General features: G+C 46.2%; 1 protein-coding gene across 1 annotated transcript; it reads left to right on the forward strand.

Annotated features, from left to right (window-relative positions):
* Positions 1-2,518: 2,518 nt before the first annotated feature.
* LOC104988336 (pregnancy-associated glycoprotein 2) lies at positions 2,519-12,037 on the forward strand. The gene is made up of 9 exons (XM_010839616.1): positions 2,519-2,625; positions 3,946-4,087; positions 5,050-5,167; positions 5,267-5,385; positions 6,579-6,772; positions 7,840-7,956; positions 9,683-9,824; positions 9,910-10,008; positions 11,722-12,037. Exons 1-9 carry the CDS (start codon positions 2,573-2,575, stop codon positions 11,866-11,868), a joined length of 1,131 nt encoding a protein of 376 aa, XP_010837918.1. The 5' UTR covers positions 2,519-2,572; the 3' UTR covers positions 11,869-12,037.
* The last annotated feature ends 5,422 nt before the right edge of the window (positions 12,038-17,459 follow it).

Consider the following 17,459-nt stretch of genomic DNA (forward strand, 5'->3'; position numbering starts at 1 on the left):
ATCTTGCCTTGTGTGATCCCGTGATCGGCTGACTACACTGCTCTCTGGGCAAAATATCTTTCCTCTGTTCCTTCTCTGAAGGTGGCTTGTGAAGAACATCAGCACCTGACCATGAAGTCTGGTGGCTGGAACTCAACTCACAACCAGCTGAGACCCAGAGATGTCCAGGCTTGTCCTGTGTGTCTGTCCTTTTTCTCCAAGCAGATCCATAAAGCAAAGTCCCCAAAGAACATGACTGGTTCCCCTCTCTCATTCATTAGTCATTCAAAGCTCCAAGATCTTTTTGAGCATCAAAGAGGGAACAAATCCCTTGATTATAGGCTTGTCTCAAACCAAACCTTGCTCAGCCAGAGTACATTCAGTATTCTGAATGTAGAGTCATAATTCTGAATTTTATAGCAACTCAAGCAATGTTTTGATATGTGCATCTAGTCACCAACTTGTTACAATTAGACTTATTATTAGTCTTTGTTCTCAATTTTGACGCACATGATTACTTTTTGATTCTATAACACATTTTCATGGCTGCAAATCAAAGCATAAAACAAGAAAAATCTCACTTCCCTGCTCCTCATCTATAAATTACATTTTAGTTGTTTTTGGCTAATTCTTTTACTCTTTCTAAATGAAAATAGACATACATGTGTATAAGAAGCAACAAACTCTAAGAACTTTTTTGGACCCTCTTTTTTTAAAAAGCTAAATACACAGTTGACAATGTCACCCATTCCACTACTCCTTCATCCACATTATACCCCGGTGTTGGGATGCCCTGTGCCTTATTGCAGATTCCTCCATGGATGGTCACTTCAGGTATGTTGCTTATATTTTTATTTTAAAAACAATGTGCAAAAGATAGCTTGTGCATATAGCTTTTTATATTTTCACCAGTGTGTCGTTGGGTAGATCCCTAGGAGTAGAATTGCTGAGTTAAAGAGCAAATGTGTGTGTCATTTGTTAGATGCTCTCATATTCCCTCTGTAAAGACGGAACTACCAAAACTGGATTTAAACAATTTGCAAAAATTAGGGTTACGACATTGTGCCCCATCTATACATACCTGGTGTCCAGACCAGGCCCCTGTTGTTGTATCCAAGGGACAGGCCAGGATAGATCTCATGCAAGAATAGGCCCTGGGAGAGCCTATTTTCCTGGAAGAGCCAGGAAACACGATTGTCTTTCCTTTGGCTGTGGTAACAGTTTAACAGATAGCCCTGTTCATCTCAGTCTGGGTTGGAGCCCAGACTGGTGTGGTTTTCTTTGCCTTCTTTGATTGATAAGACACTTCAAAATTATTTTTTCTGTGTTTTGTTTGGCAGTCAAAGTTTTTCATGGCATGGACCCTACTGGAGACTTATATCAGACATCTATCTATTTATCCTCAGCAAACTGACATTATTAAGGTCATTGATTGATATGTCCCTCGTGATCTTTCCTTTCAAATAGAAAGAAAACTAACATGTTTAATATGCATTCAGTCTCATTTTAAATCAACCAACTTAGATTAAATCCATCTCTGTCCCCACTACACTCCTACTTCTAGGCCAGAAATAAAAACCTGCATAGACTGAAGGCTGATTCCAGCCCACCATGGTGGAAATATAGCTCCCAATCTGTTTAGGGGGATAAAAATTAGTTACTAACATTAAAATCAAGAACTTGCACATAAATATCCAGACTTTTGACTTCTCTCAAAAACATGGCCAACTGACCCACTTTCCAGCATGGCTGAAGTGGAGGAGAGGCTGCTCCCAGTGGAAAGGCATGTGCTGCCCAGTGTTGAGCACGGCTGCCTAGGCTTTGTATCATTTCTCTTGCTTCTTGGACCATGAGTTTGTAAGAACTAGACTGATAGCTCGATTAAGATAAAGACCACTTGTGTCTTGATCAACTTGGACTTTCCACCATCTAACTCAGACATCAGCACATGTGTCTTCCCTGACGATATAAAATATCTTGTGGATGCATATGGCACTTCTTCCAATACTGAAATCATGCAATTGAAATACTGCTCTGCCCTAAATCTTTGATGTAGACTGGCATCATAGGTGCCCCTTATCTCTGCCATTACACCCACTACCTAAAGCCACTCATATGTCCCTGGGCTGCCTCTCAAGCCTCCACTTTTCCATTTGACCTCTTTGCCTCCTAGCAATCAGCTCTCCAATGAGTACAGCAAACCATACCTCATGAAGTGGCTAGGCAGACCACATGAGATCATGAATGTCTAGCACGGCCCCTGGTATTCATTTTTATGGTGTTCTTAGCAGTTATTTTCTCCAGGTTGGCAAGTTTCTCCACACCTAGATGTCCATGTGGTTCACTCCAGCCTAGCCTCAAGTAAGAGATCACAGGAGAATTCTCTGTATTCCAAGAATTTTCTAAGTCCATTCCCTAAGGACAATGATGGAAATAAAATTTTTATCAAGAGCTTTGTATTTTTATCAGATCCATTAGTGGCCTAAAGGGGACAATCAGGGCAGGTTAGAGCACATATAACTAGAAGCTCCTGGTCACCACTGCATGTCAAGGAACTAAAGCTTCCCTGAGTACTTGGAGCCAGGAAAGAAGCATGAAGTGGCTTGTGCTTCTCGGGCTGGTGGCCCTCTCAGAGTGCATAGTCATGTAAGTATGGGGACTGTAAGTGGCATCATCTTCCTTTCTGGGTTAGAAAGGAATGGAATATTTCCCTGATGGTCTTAAGGTTCAACTCTTACTTATTGATAAGCACCTTCTATAGGTACCTATTCTTGCTTCTTTAGCCTTGGGCTTCGCAGGTAGTGCTAGTGGTAAAGGACCCACGTGCAAATGTAGGAGATGTAAGAGATGCAGGTTCAATTCCTAGGTTGGGAATATCCCCTGGAGAAGGACATGGCAACCCACTCCAATATTTTTGCCTGGAGAATCCCACGGGCAGAGGAGCCTGGCAGGCTGTGGTCCATAGGGTCATATAGAGTTGGACACGATTGAAGTGGCTTAGCACGCATGCAGACATCTTGCTATAGAAACTGTGGGTCCCAAGGGTCGAGGTGTAGGTTTGCATGGTTGCATAACTCTTGGGACCCCATCATGTGGTGACCTGCTGAAAATGGAAGACCTTGCAATTGTTTAGTGCACAACCTGTACAAATGTATGTGTGGTCCTGTGGAATAGCATTTTTCTACATTTCTACATATTCTAGGTGTCCTCTCTGTTCTCTCTCTACTTCAGTGTGTATATGTCTATGTCTGCATCTCGGCATCTCTCTAATTTATCTCTCCATCTCCTTGGAAGTCTCTGTGAGTGCAGATCTCTCCATGTTGTTTTCTCTTCTTTTAATTTTTCAGTTTTGACTCATCCTTGCTTCTTTAGCCTCTTAATTTCCCTAATTTGTTTCCTATCTCCTGGATTCTTCTCTCAACCCTCTGTTCCGTTTCTACTTGGAGAAAGATTGGGAGAGCTACTTCTACCCTATTTTATATCTGACAAGCAGTGTGACCACAGCCAAGTGACAAACTCTTTGAATTTCAGATTCCTTCCCCATAAAATTAGGATAATGATCCCCTTCTACAACCTTCTTCCCTGAGCTTCCTTGAGAACAATACAGTGGAATGGCAATAGCAATACTAACAGCTGTCATTGTTGAGATTCACTATATATCAGATACATTATATCCATCACTTCATTTATCTCCCAATTTTCTATGTGGAGGATGAGAATCATTACATTCCACCGTTTTACCCAGGGGTAAGCTGAGAATCCAGATGGTCTTACCCAATGTTACACAACAGAACCTGTATTCAAACCTACGCCCTTGCCATGGTATTTGCATGGCATTCTGATAATAAGGTGACATTCATAAAAACGCTTGGAAAATACACAGTGTATTACAATGACAGTTATACCTTAACACAGACAGCTAATGGTATCTTCTCCTTTGTTTCTTTTCCTAATCCTCGGTGAAAGTTTGCCTCTAAAGAAAATGAAGACCTTGCGAGAAACCCTGAGGGAAAAAAACTTGCTGAACAATTTCCTGGAGGAACAAGCTTACAGACTGTCCAAGAATGACTCCAAAATAACTATTCACCCGCTGAGGAACTATCTGGATGTGAGTTTGTAGGGAGGATGGCTCTCACAGCGCCCCCTGGTGCTCTGGCCTAGCACTGAGGTTCTTCTGGAGGTGGCAGATGGGAAGTTGGGGCTGGGGCTCTTGCAGGAGGCAGAAACACTGGGGAACAGGAACCCCATTCCAGAGGAGAAGGCATTCTCATCCACAACTCTTGATCTGTGGTGACTGGGTCCAGCAATGACCAGGTGGCAGGTAAACATCCATTTCTGTGTCAAAGATGTCATTAGTTTGAGGGAGATTGTTCCTTCTGAACTAAGTGAGCCACTCAGTTACAGATGAAGGGTGAGCCATCTGTAGTCAAAAGATAAAGCCAACTGCAAAGCAATTGTGAATCCCCCAGGCAGAAGAATTCAACTTCCACAGATGCAAGAATAACAGCAGGAAAAAGTTACCGAATCCCTATTCTGTGTAAGGCCATAAGAATCTAACACTGTGGATGTTGTTATTAGATTAGGAAAAAGAGCACATTTTGTCTTCAAGATTGTGCAGGCAGCCTGAGGGATAGGCAAAGAGTAAATATATGACAAATGAAAGGGTCACCTGTGCAGTGTTTATGGGATGTGGTCTGAGTTTAGAGGGAGTGGCTGGGATTGATCAAGGAGACCCTCCTGGAGAAGGGTGTGCACAGACTGGGTTTGAAGAGGAGACTAGAGAGCTTCTCAAATGAAGGCACCAGAACTTCCCTGGAGGTCCAGTGCTTATGACTCTGGGCTTCGAATGCAGGAGGTACTTTTTCAACCCCTGGTCATAGAGTGAATATCCCACACACCACGTGGTGCAAGAAAAAATATCAAATGCAGGCACCTCTGAGAACAAAGGCTGTGAGCTGCATGGTGATTGGAAAGTGATCTCAGAAGACATGTGACACCCAGAGGGAGGCAGCAGTGTGGGAGTCGAGGGGAGCCAGATCTGCACTAACCCACCCATCTTGGTCCCCACAGACTGCCTACGTGGGTAACATCACCATTGGAACACCCCCTCAGGAGTTCCGGGTCGTCTTTGACACAGGCTCAGCTAACTTGTGGGTGCCCTGCATCACCTGTACCAGTCCAGCCTGTTGTGAGTACAAACACCCTCCAACCCACCCATCTTTTACTTGCCCTCAACTCCCTTCTCCACCCTTGGCACCTGACTGACACTTATCTCTTGTGTCTGCAGATACACACAAAACCTTCAATCCTCAAAATTCTTCAAGCTTCCGGGAAGTAGGCTCGCCTATCACCATCTTCTATGGATCTGGGATAATTCAGGGATTTCTTGGCTCTGACACAGTTCGGGTAACGTGGAAACAAAAGCTGAGTCAGGACTGACTATGGAGTGACCACTGCTTACAAAACAGATACAGGACCAGCTGGCAGGACCATCCTACCCTAACTCCCATAGATACTGGCCATCTTACCCACAGGATTCTGTCCCTGGAGAGACAGTCTCCATAGTGATATACAAACAAATGAATTAGGTAACCCAGAGAGTTGCTTGGGCTGTGGTCTTGCAGCTCCTCTGACCATGAGCAGTTCAAGGTTCATTTTGCTGGGAGCAAGAAGAGAGGGGAAAGCACCGACTTTTATATTCTCAGACTGTGCCAGGCACTTTCGTGGTAATAACTTGCTTAAACCTACAACAACCTCATGCAGCAGGTGTGTTGATTAGCTAATGATACAGATGAGGAAACTGAGGTGCAGACAGCAAGGGTCTTGCTGAGGTCACACGTGTGGTAAGCAATGGGTCTAGGCTGGCTTGTCAGGACCAAAGCTGGTAGTGGGTGTTTGGGGAAAGGATAAAACTGATCTGGGGACCCTGGGCACAGTCAAGCACTTCAGGTATCCGGGGTGGATAAGCAGAAGGCCAGAGATGTAGGTGGGCCTGATAAGTGTGTTCTCAACGTATGGGGCCTTTGGGAGTCTAATAAAACCTATAGCCTCCCTCCCCCGAAGTACCTGAGTAGTTCGCCTCTCTCTTTTACTTTCTCTCTCTCCCTCATACACACTCACACAAACACACACATACCCCCAAAAGTGTATTTCCCAGGCAGTAATTTCATAAGAACCCTGCCAGCAACATTGTATAATGGACTTCTGTCTTTCTGGGCAGATGCAGAACCCAAAATACATTAACCATCAATTCACCTCATTTCTGTCATCAGTTCACAGAGACGCCAGAGAAGGCTCTCCTGCTCATTTTGTCCACAAGGGGGCACCATTGGGTCCTGGCCTGATTCTTGGTTGCCGAAGGCATGAGGCCAGTTTGACTCCCTCAGACGGTGTTTTTCAAGGAGCAGATGTTTTAAAAGTCCACAGACCCACATAAATAGAATCCAAATCCCCTCCCAGCTCGGTCTAACCATCTGAAGTCTACCGAGGACACAGAAAGACCTCAGTTCTGCTCTGCAGTGCTAATGGCATCTCTCCCTCAGCCCAAGCCTAGACGAACTTAACAAACCTTTACTTCGGAGCAATCTTCTCGCCCACAGATCGGGAACCTTGTTAGCCCTGAACAGTCGTTTGGCCTAAGCCTGGAGGAATACGGGTTTGATTCTCTACCCTTTGATGGTATCCTGGGCTTGGCTTTTCCCGCCATGGGCATCGAAGATACCATCCCCATCTTTGACAACTTGTGGTCACACGGTGCCTTTTCTGAGCCTGTCTTCGCCTTCTACTTGAACACGTAAGTCTGAGCTGAACAATCCCTCTCTCCAAATTAGTTTTAAGATGCTTTCAGTTGCATGAAAATTATGCAACAATTGATACAGAAGTATCCTAAGGGATATTCTAACCCAGGATAACTATGGCCCAGGGTCCCACCTGGCTTCACCACTGGCTTTTATAAATAAAGTTTTATTGGTACACAACCATGCTCGTGGGCGTAAGAGCCGGGGCTTGTTGTAGGGGGTGAGCGAAAAGGAAGACTAATGCAAGGTGTCAGGATACGAGTTGGAAGAAAAGGCAACAGGATTTGCTGATGAATTTGACATGGAAGGGAAGAGAGGGAAGGTGGAAATCTTTCCCTTCTCACTAACATTTCACTGGGTACCCAGAATCAGCTAAACAATTTGCAGGAGCCAGTGCAAAAAAAAAGAGTGGGACCCAAAACGAAAGTGTGGGACTCCTTTTTCAACTCCTTTTTCAAACTCCCTGGGAATTTCAAGACAGGGAGAGCAGAGGTGGGGGCCCTGCTGAGTGTGGGGCCCAATGGACAGCACAGGTCACGGGCCAGTGAAGCCAATCCTGGGTGACTTGAAGCCACACCCTTAGTGCTTTCAGGCCTTGATTTTTCTGAAAAAATACAGGCTGGACAAGGGGGAAGCCAAAAGTCTTCAGCACACTGTCCTCTGAGGGTATCTCTGAGCACTCACGTCACAGGAGGTCCAGGGCCTCTTCTGAAGAATGAGTAGGTGGAGCCCAGGCAGGTGGCCAGGCTTCTAACCTCCTTTGTGCCGCTCATTAGCCAGCGACTGACCTCTGTCTGGTTCTCAATCTCTTCTAGACTTGATTTCTGCATCTGTACGTGGGGACCAGTGTACTTGATGTACTTCCCTTCTCACTAACATTTCACTGGGTACCCAGAACCAGCTAAACAATTTGCAGGAGCCAGTGTAAAAAGAAAGAGTGGGACCCAAAACAAAAGTGTGGGACTCCTTTTTCAACTCCTTTTTGAAAGGTGGACAAGCACAGCTCTCAGACAGTGCTGTTGTTACTGTCCTCCAAGGATCTCCCCCTCTCCTCTCTCTACAGAAACAAGCCAGAGGGCAGTGTGGTGATGTTTGGTGGGGTGGACCACCGCTACTACAAGGGAGAGCTCAACTGGATACCAGTGTCCCAAACTAGCCATTGGCAGATAAGCATGAACAAGTAAGCCTCTCCCTCTGAGGGTCACCCCAAGTGATGCTCTCACATCTGTACATGGACACAGGCAGATACACAGATGCACTCCCAGACACACAGTCAACAGACATGCACACCACCCACAATAACACAGACACACATGCAAAGACACAAGCAGGCACATAGAAAAATACATAACCAGCCAGAGACACACAAGTACACACACAGAGCCACATACGAACACACACATAAACAAACACAGAAACACATAGATACACAAACCACCCATAGGTTCATAATCACCCCAGGCCTCCTGCCCAGGGCTCTGAACAGGGTCCATCATAGGGTGCAGAGAGGCCTGTGCAGCTATGGGAGGGCTGCACCCCTGAGTGTGAGGTGGGGAGCATGGTTATAGGACTTTACAGTGTGGTGAAAAGAGGATCAGGGAGAATTTCCTCAGCCTGAACAGAGCTGTGATAAGATAACCAACTGTCCAGGGCTACATGGGACCAAGGAAGTTCTCAGCACAGAGAAATGTCAGTTTAAAAACAGGGAAAGTCCTGAAGAAATGGGGGAAACTGGTCTCCTTAGGGAGAAGCTAGCCAGCAGTGGAGAGAGGTTGGCCACAGTCTTGGGACCCGAAAGCGACTCATAAAAAGAGACACCCCGCGTCCCTGGGCACAGTGGGTCAGGGGCTACAACTGAGAGAATCGGGAAGGTGGGATCCAGGAGTGGCTTGAGAAGAGGCAATAATTGATGAGATTCTGTGTTTGACCCTCAGATAAAAGCTTACCTGTCCTTTGAGGTTCTGTGTCTAGTCAGGTATCGCCTGGTCAGGGTCTCAGTGTCTGAGCCCAGTGAGGGGTTGCTGCTCAGAGACATCCCCTCCCAGGGCAGCCGGTCTCCCCCACCCCTATGAGAATCTACTGCCACAGGAACCTCCATCTTTACTGTGTGTTTGTCCCATTGTTGGTGAGACATCAGATATACCTCTCTGGATGGTCTTCATTATTTTCACAGCCTTCATTCACTTATTCAACAGACAAGCATTGTGCATCCACTGAGTGCCAGGCACTTTAGAGATGTGATGAGAATAAAACTTGTCCTCTCATCTAAGAAGGCAAATGTACAAGAAATGACACATACACAGAGGGAATTGTCACTTTGGTACATACTAGACATGAGGGGCATCCCTTATAGGTCAGTTGGTGAAGAATCTCCCTGTAATGCAGGAGACCTGGATTCGATTCCTGCTTTGGGAAGATCCTCTGGAGAAGGAAATGGCAACCCACTCCAATATTCTTGCCTAAAGAATCCCATGGACAGAGGAGCCTGGCAGGCTACTGTCCATGGGATCGCAAGAGCCAGACATGACTTAGCGACTAAACCACCACCACCACCAGACCTGAGGAAGGGTCTATAGAAAGTAACCAAGAGAGGAGACTGATACACACCAGGGGAAAGACTTCCCTGGAACCATGACAGTTAAGCTGGAATCTGGAAGATGAGGAGAAATTAGCTAGTCAAAGGGAAGGGGGCTCTTCTAGCAAGGAAGACCAGCTTATGTCAAGGTACAAAAAACCTGGTGTATTCAAGTGCTGCATTCAAGGATGTCAAGGAAGGTACTGTGATCAGAGCAAAGGAAAAGTCAGGGCAAGAGATGAAGCTCTGGTCAGGAGACAGTCAGGGAGGGGGAGCTGTGAGGGAGCCTTCCACATGACCCTGATGCCCGCTTTGTCCTACTGTCTCTCAGCATCAGCATGAACGGGACTGTGACTGCTTGTTCTTGTGGATGTGAGGCCCTTGTGGACACCGGGACATCATTGATCTACGGCCCAACAAAACTGGTCACCAACATCCACAAGCTCATGAACGCCAGGCTTGAGAACTCTGAGGTGAAGGGTCATGCCACAGGGTCACTCCCAGTCTCCCCACATAATAAGGATCCTCTGGGCCAACCTCTCTCCTTCTCTCTAACAGTATGTGGTTTCATGTGATGCTGTCAAGACCCTGCCTCCTGTCATCTTCAACATCAATGGCATCGACTATCCTCTGCGCCCTCAAGCCTACATCATCAAGGTGAGGGGCCATCCCTGAGGGTTGGTTCTCTAAATTAGGGTTTGCAGAAACCTTTGGGCTACTGCTGGGAGGAGGGCACCCTCTGCAGGCCAAGCCACACCACTGCAGATGCTGCTGAGCCCCTGTGGCTGGGCCAGCGCCTCCCACAAAATCAGCCACTTGAGAGTAGAGGACAGTCTGGGACATCCATCCTCCTGAAATAAATATGGAGACACCACTCTGTGATGGCATGGTGGGGGTCACAAGGAGAGGGGAACACTAAGGGCCTCTGCCCTCATAGATCTTCAGTTCAACTAGACCCCTCAGATGCAGGAACTCAGAAAGTCAGCACTAGGGATCCCTAAAATAGGACATGTGACAAGAGGGGTTGGCTGGTGGCAGTCCCTGTGTGTGCTCCCACCATAATGATTAACAGTCTCCCTTTCATTATTGAAATTGTCCCGGTTACAATAAATTACATGGCTACCTTAGACCTCGGCTGCAACTTCCCCTTGCTAAGTCCCAGTTCCCCCTCTGTGAGTTGGGCTACCCGACCCCTCTGTGGGGAGGTTGGATGCTAAGGTGATTAAAGGGTGCACAGTGACTGCTCAGCCCTGACACAGGGTGGAGGCTTCACGTCAGCTCCCTGTGGGAGTTCAGAGCAGGCTGTTGGGCTCAAAGAAGGCTCTGAGGAAGAGAGGGAATTGCAGTAATTCTAAAACCCCTGACTCATGGCACCATAGGGAGGCCTGCTTGGGTCTAGGCAAATCTGCCCTGGGTTCCATGCAAATGGCACCCCGCAGTGCTCTGCAAAGGGACCCTGGGACTTATTAGGGGTGTTGAGGACTATGGACCGACTGGCGGGGATGGAGACCAGAATAAGTCACCCAGCCAAGCCTGGAGTGGCCAAAGGCTGAGTGTGGGTCCAAACAGGCTTCTCAGAGGGGCTGAGCAAAGGCTTAAAGAATGTGTTGTGAGCACTGCTTTGAATGTATTTAACATGTATAACCAACAGTGAGCTACTGTATAGCACAGAGAACACTGCTCAATGTAAGGTAGCAGCCTGGATGGGAGGGGTGTCTTTGGGACAAGGATACATGTACATGTATGACTGAGTCCTTTACTGTCCACCTGAAACTCAGAATATTGTTAATCAGCTATACTCCAAAAAAAATAAAAGTTAAAAAGAACCAGTTTGGGGGACACAGGAGAAGAACAGACATTCTCTGCAGAGAAAACAATGAGCAGGGGTCAGAAGGAAAGAAACAGAGTGTGAGGGGAACTAGGAGACACTCTCTTGTTCTTTTCTAAAAAACTGTATTGCAGTATAGCTGATCTTCAGCATTGCCTTAAGTTCTGCTGCACAGCTAAGTGATTTAGCTGTACATATACAAATATATATATTCTTTTTCATTAGTTAGTCAATAAATATTGAATACAGTTCCTTGCTCTAGAAGTAGGACTTTGTTGCTTATCATTCCTCTGTATATTACTTTGCATCTGATCATTCCAAACTCCCAATCCTCCCCTCCCCACACTCTTGCCATATTGCAACCACATGTCATGGCCCTTTTTGGTTTTGGATGAACCCTCATATCCCCAGCTGCTGAGAAAATCACCTGATACTTACCAAAAGAGGGAAATAAAACCAAAAAGTATGCCAGGTCTGGATATTGAGGAGAGAGTCGCAGGTAAGCGCACAGGCTGACTGGTGTGTGTCTCTAACTCCTCCAGATTCAAAACAACTGCCGCAGCGTCTTTCAAGGAGGCACAGAAAATAGCTCTCTAAACACCTGGATCCTTGGTGATATCTTCCTGAGACAGTACTTCTCGGTTTTTGATCGTAAAAATAGAAGGATTGGCCTGGCTCCGGCAGTGTAAATGCTTGGACTATCAGCAAGCATTTGAGTAAATCAGTCAGGCTGCTCCTAACACATATTTGCTCACACTAGGGCACTCCTGCCTAGCGATGCTGGTGAATTGTGTTTGGTGCTCTGCAAACCCTATTCTCAATAAAGAATAAAAAGTTTCACTCTTAATGGTGCTAAAACAAATCGGTGCTTCTTTTGGGGTCTGGGAGGTGCATAATAATCAGGGAGGGTCTAGAACCAAGTCTGAACCACAAGTGAGAGGAGCTCAACTCCAGCTGGTTTCAAGGAAAGAGGAGACTTTTCAGAAGAACACTGGAGATCCTGTACATAGGAACCAGAAAAGATAGAGAGATCTCAGTGACTGGACCCAAGAAATCAGAAGTCATCAGTTCTCTCTTTCTGACCTTCACTCTTTCCCCTCTCTCTTCTTTGATGGTCTTAGCCTAATAACCTTCTTCCTTAAGGCTTCTACACCTAGTGAGGGAGTCCAAAGCTACCTGCCCCAGGGTTTTTATATTCCCAAGGCATCTAACTCATAAGGAAAGAAGCTCAGAGACATCGAGGTTCAAGGGAGTGCTCTGAATGGCCCCCTAAGATCACATGTCCAACCCTGGATCAACCATCATGGCAGAGTCATAGGGTCCTATGAGTGGCTTTACATGGTCATCTGGCCCTGACCCAGCAGCAAACATGATTGACAGTTTCCTCAGAACTTAATAACTGGAGCTGGCAGGAGGCAGCCCTGAGGATAGTGGCTGGGGGATGGTCTAGATCAGGGAAGAGTTTATGATGATGCCAACTCCACTGCCTCCTCATTCAGAGGGATTATGAGGGGTAATAAAAATATTCTATTCATCACATCTTAGATGAACATTGGCAGCAGGGTTCTGCTCCAGGGGGTTCTGGGTGAGGCCCCTCACACTGAGATGGCTCTCCTTTGTCCCCCCACCTCAGTCACCAGCTCTCTGCCACCCATACCTGCTGTGACCTTTCCAGTCCCATTTCCCATGTGACAGCCCCTGTGGATCCCTGAGCCACCCCCCTCCTCCAGGTCCAGCACATCCCTTCCTCGGCCTCCAGTGCTGGAGGGGGAAGGTGTCACTCATGTAACGGTGGGCCAGGGGGCACAGAGTGGTCAGCCTCTCTGAGCTTCCTCCAGGGCCGGAGTTACAAACCATTTGGTTGTGAGCTGCCATGGACTGGCACCTTGGGAGTAGAAGTATCACTTCTTTCTACCTGGAGACCCTAGGTAGAGACCTAAGCTCAGGACAGTAGGGGTGGGAGATGCAGGGAGACTCAGGTAATAGAAGAAAATGAAAAGAAGAGATAAAGTAGAAAACATACCCCAAAACAATGCATAGTAGGGGTCTTTACTCAGGCAAGAGAAACATCAGTGAAAGAAGTGTCCCCCTGCCTTTCTTCATTTTTTTTATTCAGTACAAATACTTACAGAGGAGCTACTATGGGCTTTCCTGAGGGCTCAGCAGGTAAAGAATCTGCCTGCAATGCAGGAGACATAGGAGATGCAGGTTAGATCCCTGGGTCAGAAAGATCCCTTGGAGAAGGAAATGGAAACCTGTGCCAGTATTCTTGCCTAGAAAACCCCATGGACAGAGGAACCTGATGGCCATAGTCCAAGGGTCAGAAAGTCAGACACAACTAGGCACCAGGTGCTGTAGTTGGCCCCAGGGACAGAGGCATGGGTGGTAAGCCCACCACAAAGTCGTGGAGACAGATAAACAGACAACCTGCAATGGGGAGGCCCAGGTGGAGAAAACAGCAGAGGCGTGGCTGGGGGGCCAGGAGGGGTGAGGGCTTCCTCTTCAGGGAGGCAGAGAAAGGCTGGCATAGGACGAGGGGAAAGGCATTGACTTCCAGCTTTTCACCCCACCCTGAATCACACCCCTCAACCTTGCAGTTTCCATCTGTGTGCAGAACGGCCACATGTCCATGGTTACCTGTGCCTGGCCCCTTTGGGATGGCACTGGATTATGATCACATTGAGGGGAGTGAAAGAGGACTAACAGCAGAGCTGATAAAGGGGAGAAATGTGAAAACGGAATCAGTTATTTTTCTTTAACAGTAAATATCAGCAACTGGGCTCAAAGGTGATGCAAGTGAACAGTTTGTGAAACTCATTGTCCAAGTGTTCTCCAGAGAACCATAAGGAATGATTCTCTAGATGAGAAATCAACAATAAAAGTAGGAATAACAGCTCTAGTTCATTACATATGCTATCTCACTGTCTCCCCAAGATCCCTTGCAAGGTGTAACTCCCACCTCCTGCACTGTACAAGTGAAAGAAGTCTCCTTGGATCTTCTGGCTCTAACACTGGTGTCAGACATCTAGTAGGCCCTCAAGAAATATATGTTGACTAAAAAATAAATAAGTTAGTAGATGCTTCCACTAGATGACACAACTGTATCCATGTCAGAAGACATGCATGGTGTCAGCATGACTACTGCCATGATGCTGGTGCTGTTCAGTCACTAAATTGTGTCCAATTCTTTGCCATTCCATGACCTGCAACATGCTAGAGTTACTTGTCCTTCATTATCTCCCGAGTTTGCTCAAATTCTTGCCTGTTGAGATGGTGATGCTATCTAAACTTCTCATCCTCTGCCACCCTCTTCTCCTTTGGCCTTCAATCTTTCCCAGCATCGGGGTCTTTTCCAATGAGTCAGCTCTTCACATCAGGTGGCCTAAGTATTGGAGCTTCAGTGTCAGCATCAGTCATTCCAATGAATATACAGATTTTATTTCCTTTAGGACTGACTGGTTTGATCTCCTTGCTGTCCAAGGGACTCTCAAGAGTCTTCTCCAGCATCACAGTTCAAAAGCATTAATTCTTTGGCACTCAGCCTTCTTTATAGTCCAACGCTCACATCTGAACATGACTACTGGAAAAATCGTAGCTTTAACTATATGGATCTTTGTCAGCAAAATGATGTCTTTGCTTTTTAATACTCTGTCTAGGTTTGTCATAGCTTTCCTTCCAAAGAGCAAGTGTCTTTTAATTTCATGGCTTCAGTCAACATCTGCAGTGATTTTGGAGCCCAAGAAAATAAAATCTGTCAGTGCTTCCACTTTTTCTCCTTCTGTGTGCCATGAAGTGATGGGACCAGATGCCATGATCCTCAATTTTTTGAATGTTGCGTTTTAAGTCAGCTTTTTCACTCTCTTCTTTCATCTTCATCAAGAGGCTCTTCAGTTCCTCTTTACTTTCTGCGATTAGAGTAGTATCATCTGCATATCTGAGGCTATTGATATGTCTCCTGGCAATCTTGATTCCAGTTTGTGATTCATCCAGCCCAGCAATTTCACATGATGTACTCTGCATATAAGTTAAATAATCAGGGTGATAATACACAGCCTTTATGCACTCCTTTCCCAACTTTGAATCAGTCAGTTGTTCAGTGTAAATTTCTAACTGTTGCTTCCTGACCTGCATACAGATTTCTCAGGAGATGGGTAAGGTCAACTGGTATTCCCATCACATTAAGAATTTTCAGAAGTTTGTTGTAATCCACACAGTTAAAGGCATTCACACAATCAATGAAGCAGATGTTTTTCTGGAATTCCCTTTCTCTATGATCTCTGGTTTCTCTGCTTTTTCTAAATCCAGCTTGTACATTTGTAAATTCTCAGTTCACATACTGCTGAAGCCTACCTTGAAGGATTTGAGCATACACTTACTAGCATGCGAAATGAGCACAGTTGTTAGGTAGTCTGAACATTCTTGGCATTGGCCTTTCTTTGGGATGGGAATGAAAAGTGACATTTTCCAGTATCGTGGATACTGGTTTGTTGTTTCAGTCGTTCAGTCAAGTCTGACTCTTTGCAACCCCATAGACTGCAGCATGCCAGGCTTTCCGGCCTCTCACCATCTCCCATAACTTGCTCAAACTCATGTCCATTGAGTTGGTGATACCATCCAATCATCTCATCCTCTGTCATCCCCTTCTCCTCCTGCCTTCAATCTTTCCCAGCTGCAGGGTCTTTTCCAATGCATTGGCTCTTTGCATCAGGTAGCCAAAGTGTTGAAGCTTTAGCCTCAGCATCAGTCCCTCCAATGAATATTCAAGATTGATTTCCTTTAGGATTGACTGGTTGGATCTCCTTGCAGTGCAAGGGACTCTCAAGAGTCTTCTCCAACACCATAGTTCAAAAGCATCAATTCTTCAGTACTCAGGCTTCTTTATGGTCCAACTCTCAGATTCATACATGACTACTGGAAAAACGAGAGCTTTGACTAGATGGACCTTTGTTGGCAAAGTCATGTCTCTGATTTTTAATATGCTGTCATAGCTTTTCTTCCAAGGAGCAAACATCTTTTAATTTCATGGCTGAAGTCACCATCTGCAGTGATTTTGGAGCCCCAAAAAATAAAATCTGTCTCTGTTTCCATTGTTTCCCCATCTATTTGAAGTGATGGGACCAGATGCCATGATCTTGATTTTTTAAATGTTGAGTTTTAAGTCAGCTTTTTCACTCTCCTGTTTCACTTTCATCAAGAGACTCTTTAGTTCCTCTTCACTTTCTGCCATAAAGGTGATGTCATTTGCATATCTGAGGTTATTGATATTTCTCCTGGCAATCTTGATTCCAGCTTGTGCTTCATCAAGCCTGGCATTTTTCATGATGTACTCTGCATATAAGTTAGATAAGCAGGGTGACATCATACAGCCTTGATGTACCCCTTTCCCAATTTTGAACCAGTCAGTTGTTTGATGTAAGTTTTTTCTTCTTGACCTGCATAGAGGTTTCTCAGGAGTCAGATAAGGTGGTCTGCTATTCCCAAGTCAGATAAGGTGGTCTGTTATTCCCATCTCTTAAAGAATTTTCCACAGTTTGTGGTAATCCACACAGTCAAAGAACTTAGCGTAGTCAATGTAGCAGATGTCTTGCAGGAATTCCCTTGCTTTTTTCCTATTTGTAGTTGAGTTTGACAGTCCCAGGATAGATCCTCATTGAGCAGGAGCCATCAATACCTTGTTCCCCACCCCCCGCCCCCCACTGACCTCAAATCTGAATGACTGTCCTGAGCCATCACCAGTATCCCTTCCCACCAGGACATTTTGCAGCCTCCTGCTTGGGGTGGTGACCACGGGCGCCACTCTGACCTCCATCCACTGGGGGTAGTTTAATTGCCTCTGGGCCTCACTATCTTCCACTAAATGGAGTTCCCTGTGTTTGAGGTATGTGAGCTGGATTTCATCTAGATAGAAAGAAGTGGAAAGATGTTGAGGGTAAGAATGCAAGCAGCAGGGGCCAGTGCCCAGAGACTCTGCATCCCCGCCCCACGGTGTGGGCCTTAGCAAGGCCCAGGATCAGAACCAGAAAACTGTCTCCTTGGTTCGGGCTGGTGCTTCTCCAGCTTTGTCAGCCCCCACACAGGGCTCTGTGACAAAAGGCGGTGTGGGCCTTAGCAAGGCCCAGGATCAGAACCAGAAAACTGTCTCCTTGGTTCAGGCTGGTGCTTCTCCAGCTTTGTCAGCCCCCACACAGGGCTCTGTGACAAAAGGCGGTGTGGGCCTTAGCAAGGCCCAGGATCAGAACCAGAAAACTGTCTCCTTGGTTCAGGCTGGTGCTTCTCCAGC

Source organism: Bison bison, unplaced genomic scaffold (genome assembly GCF_000754665.1).
Source record: "Bison bison bison isolate TAMUID 2011002044 unplaced genomic scaffold, Bison_UMD1.0 scf7180017864124, whole genome shotgun sequence".
In the NCBI taxonomy this organism is placed as follows: Eukaryota; Metazoa; Chordata; class Mammalia; order Artiodactyla; family Bovidae; genus Bison; species Bison bison.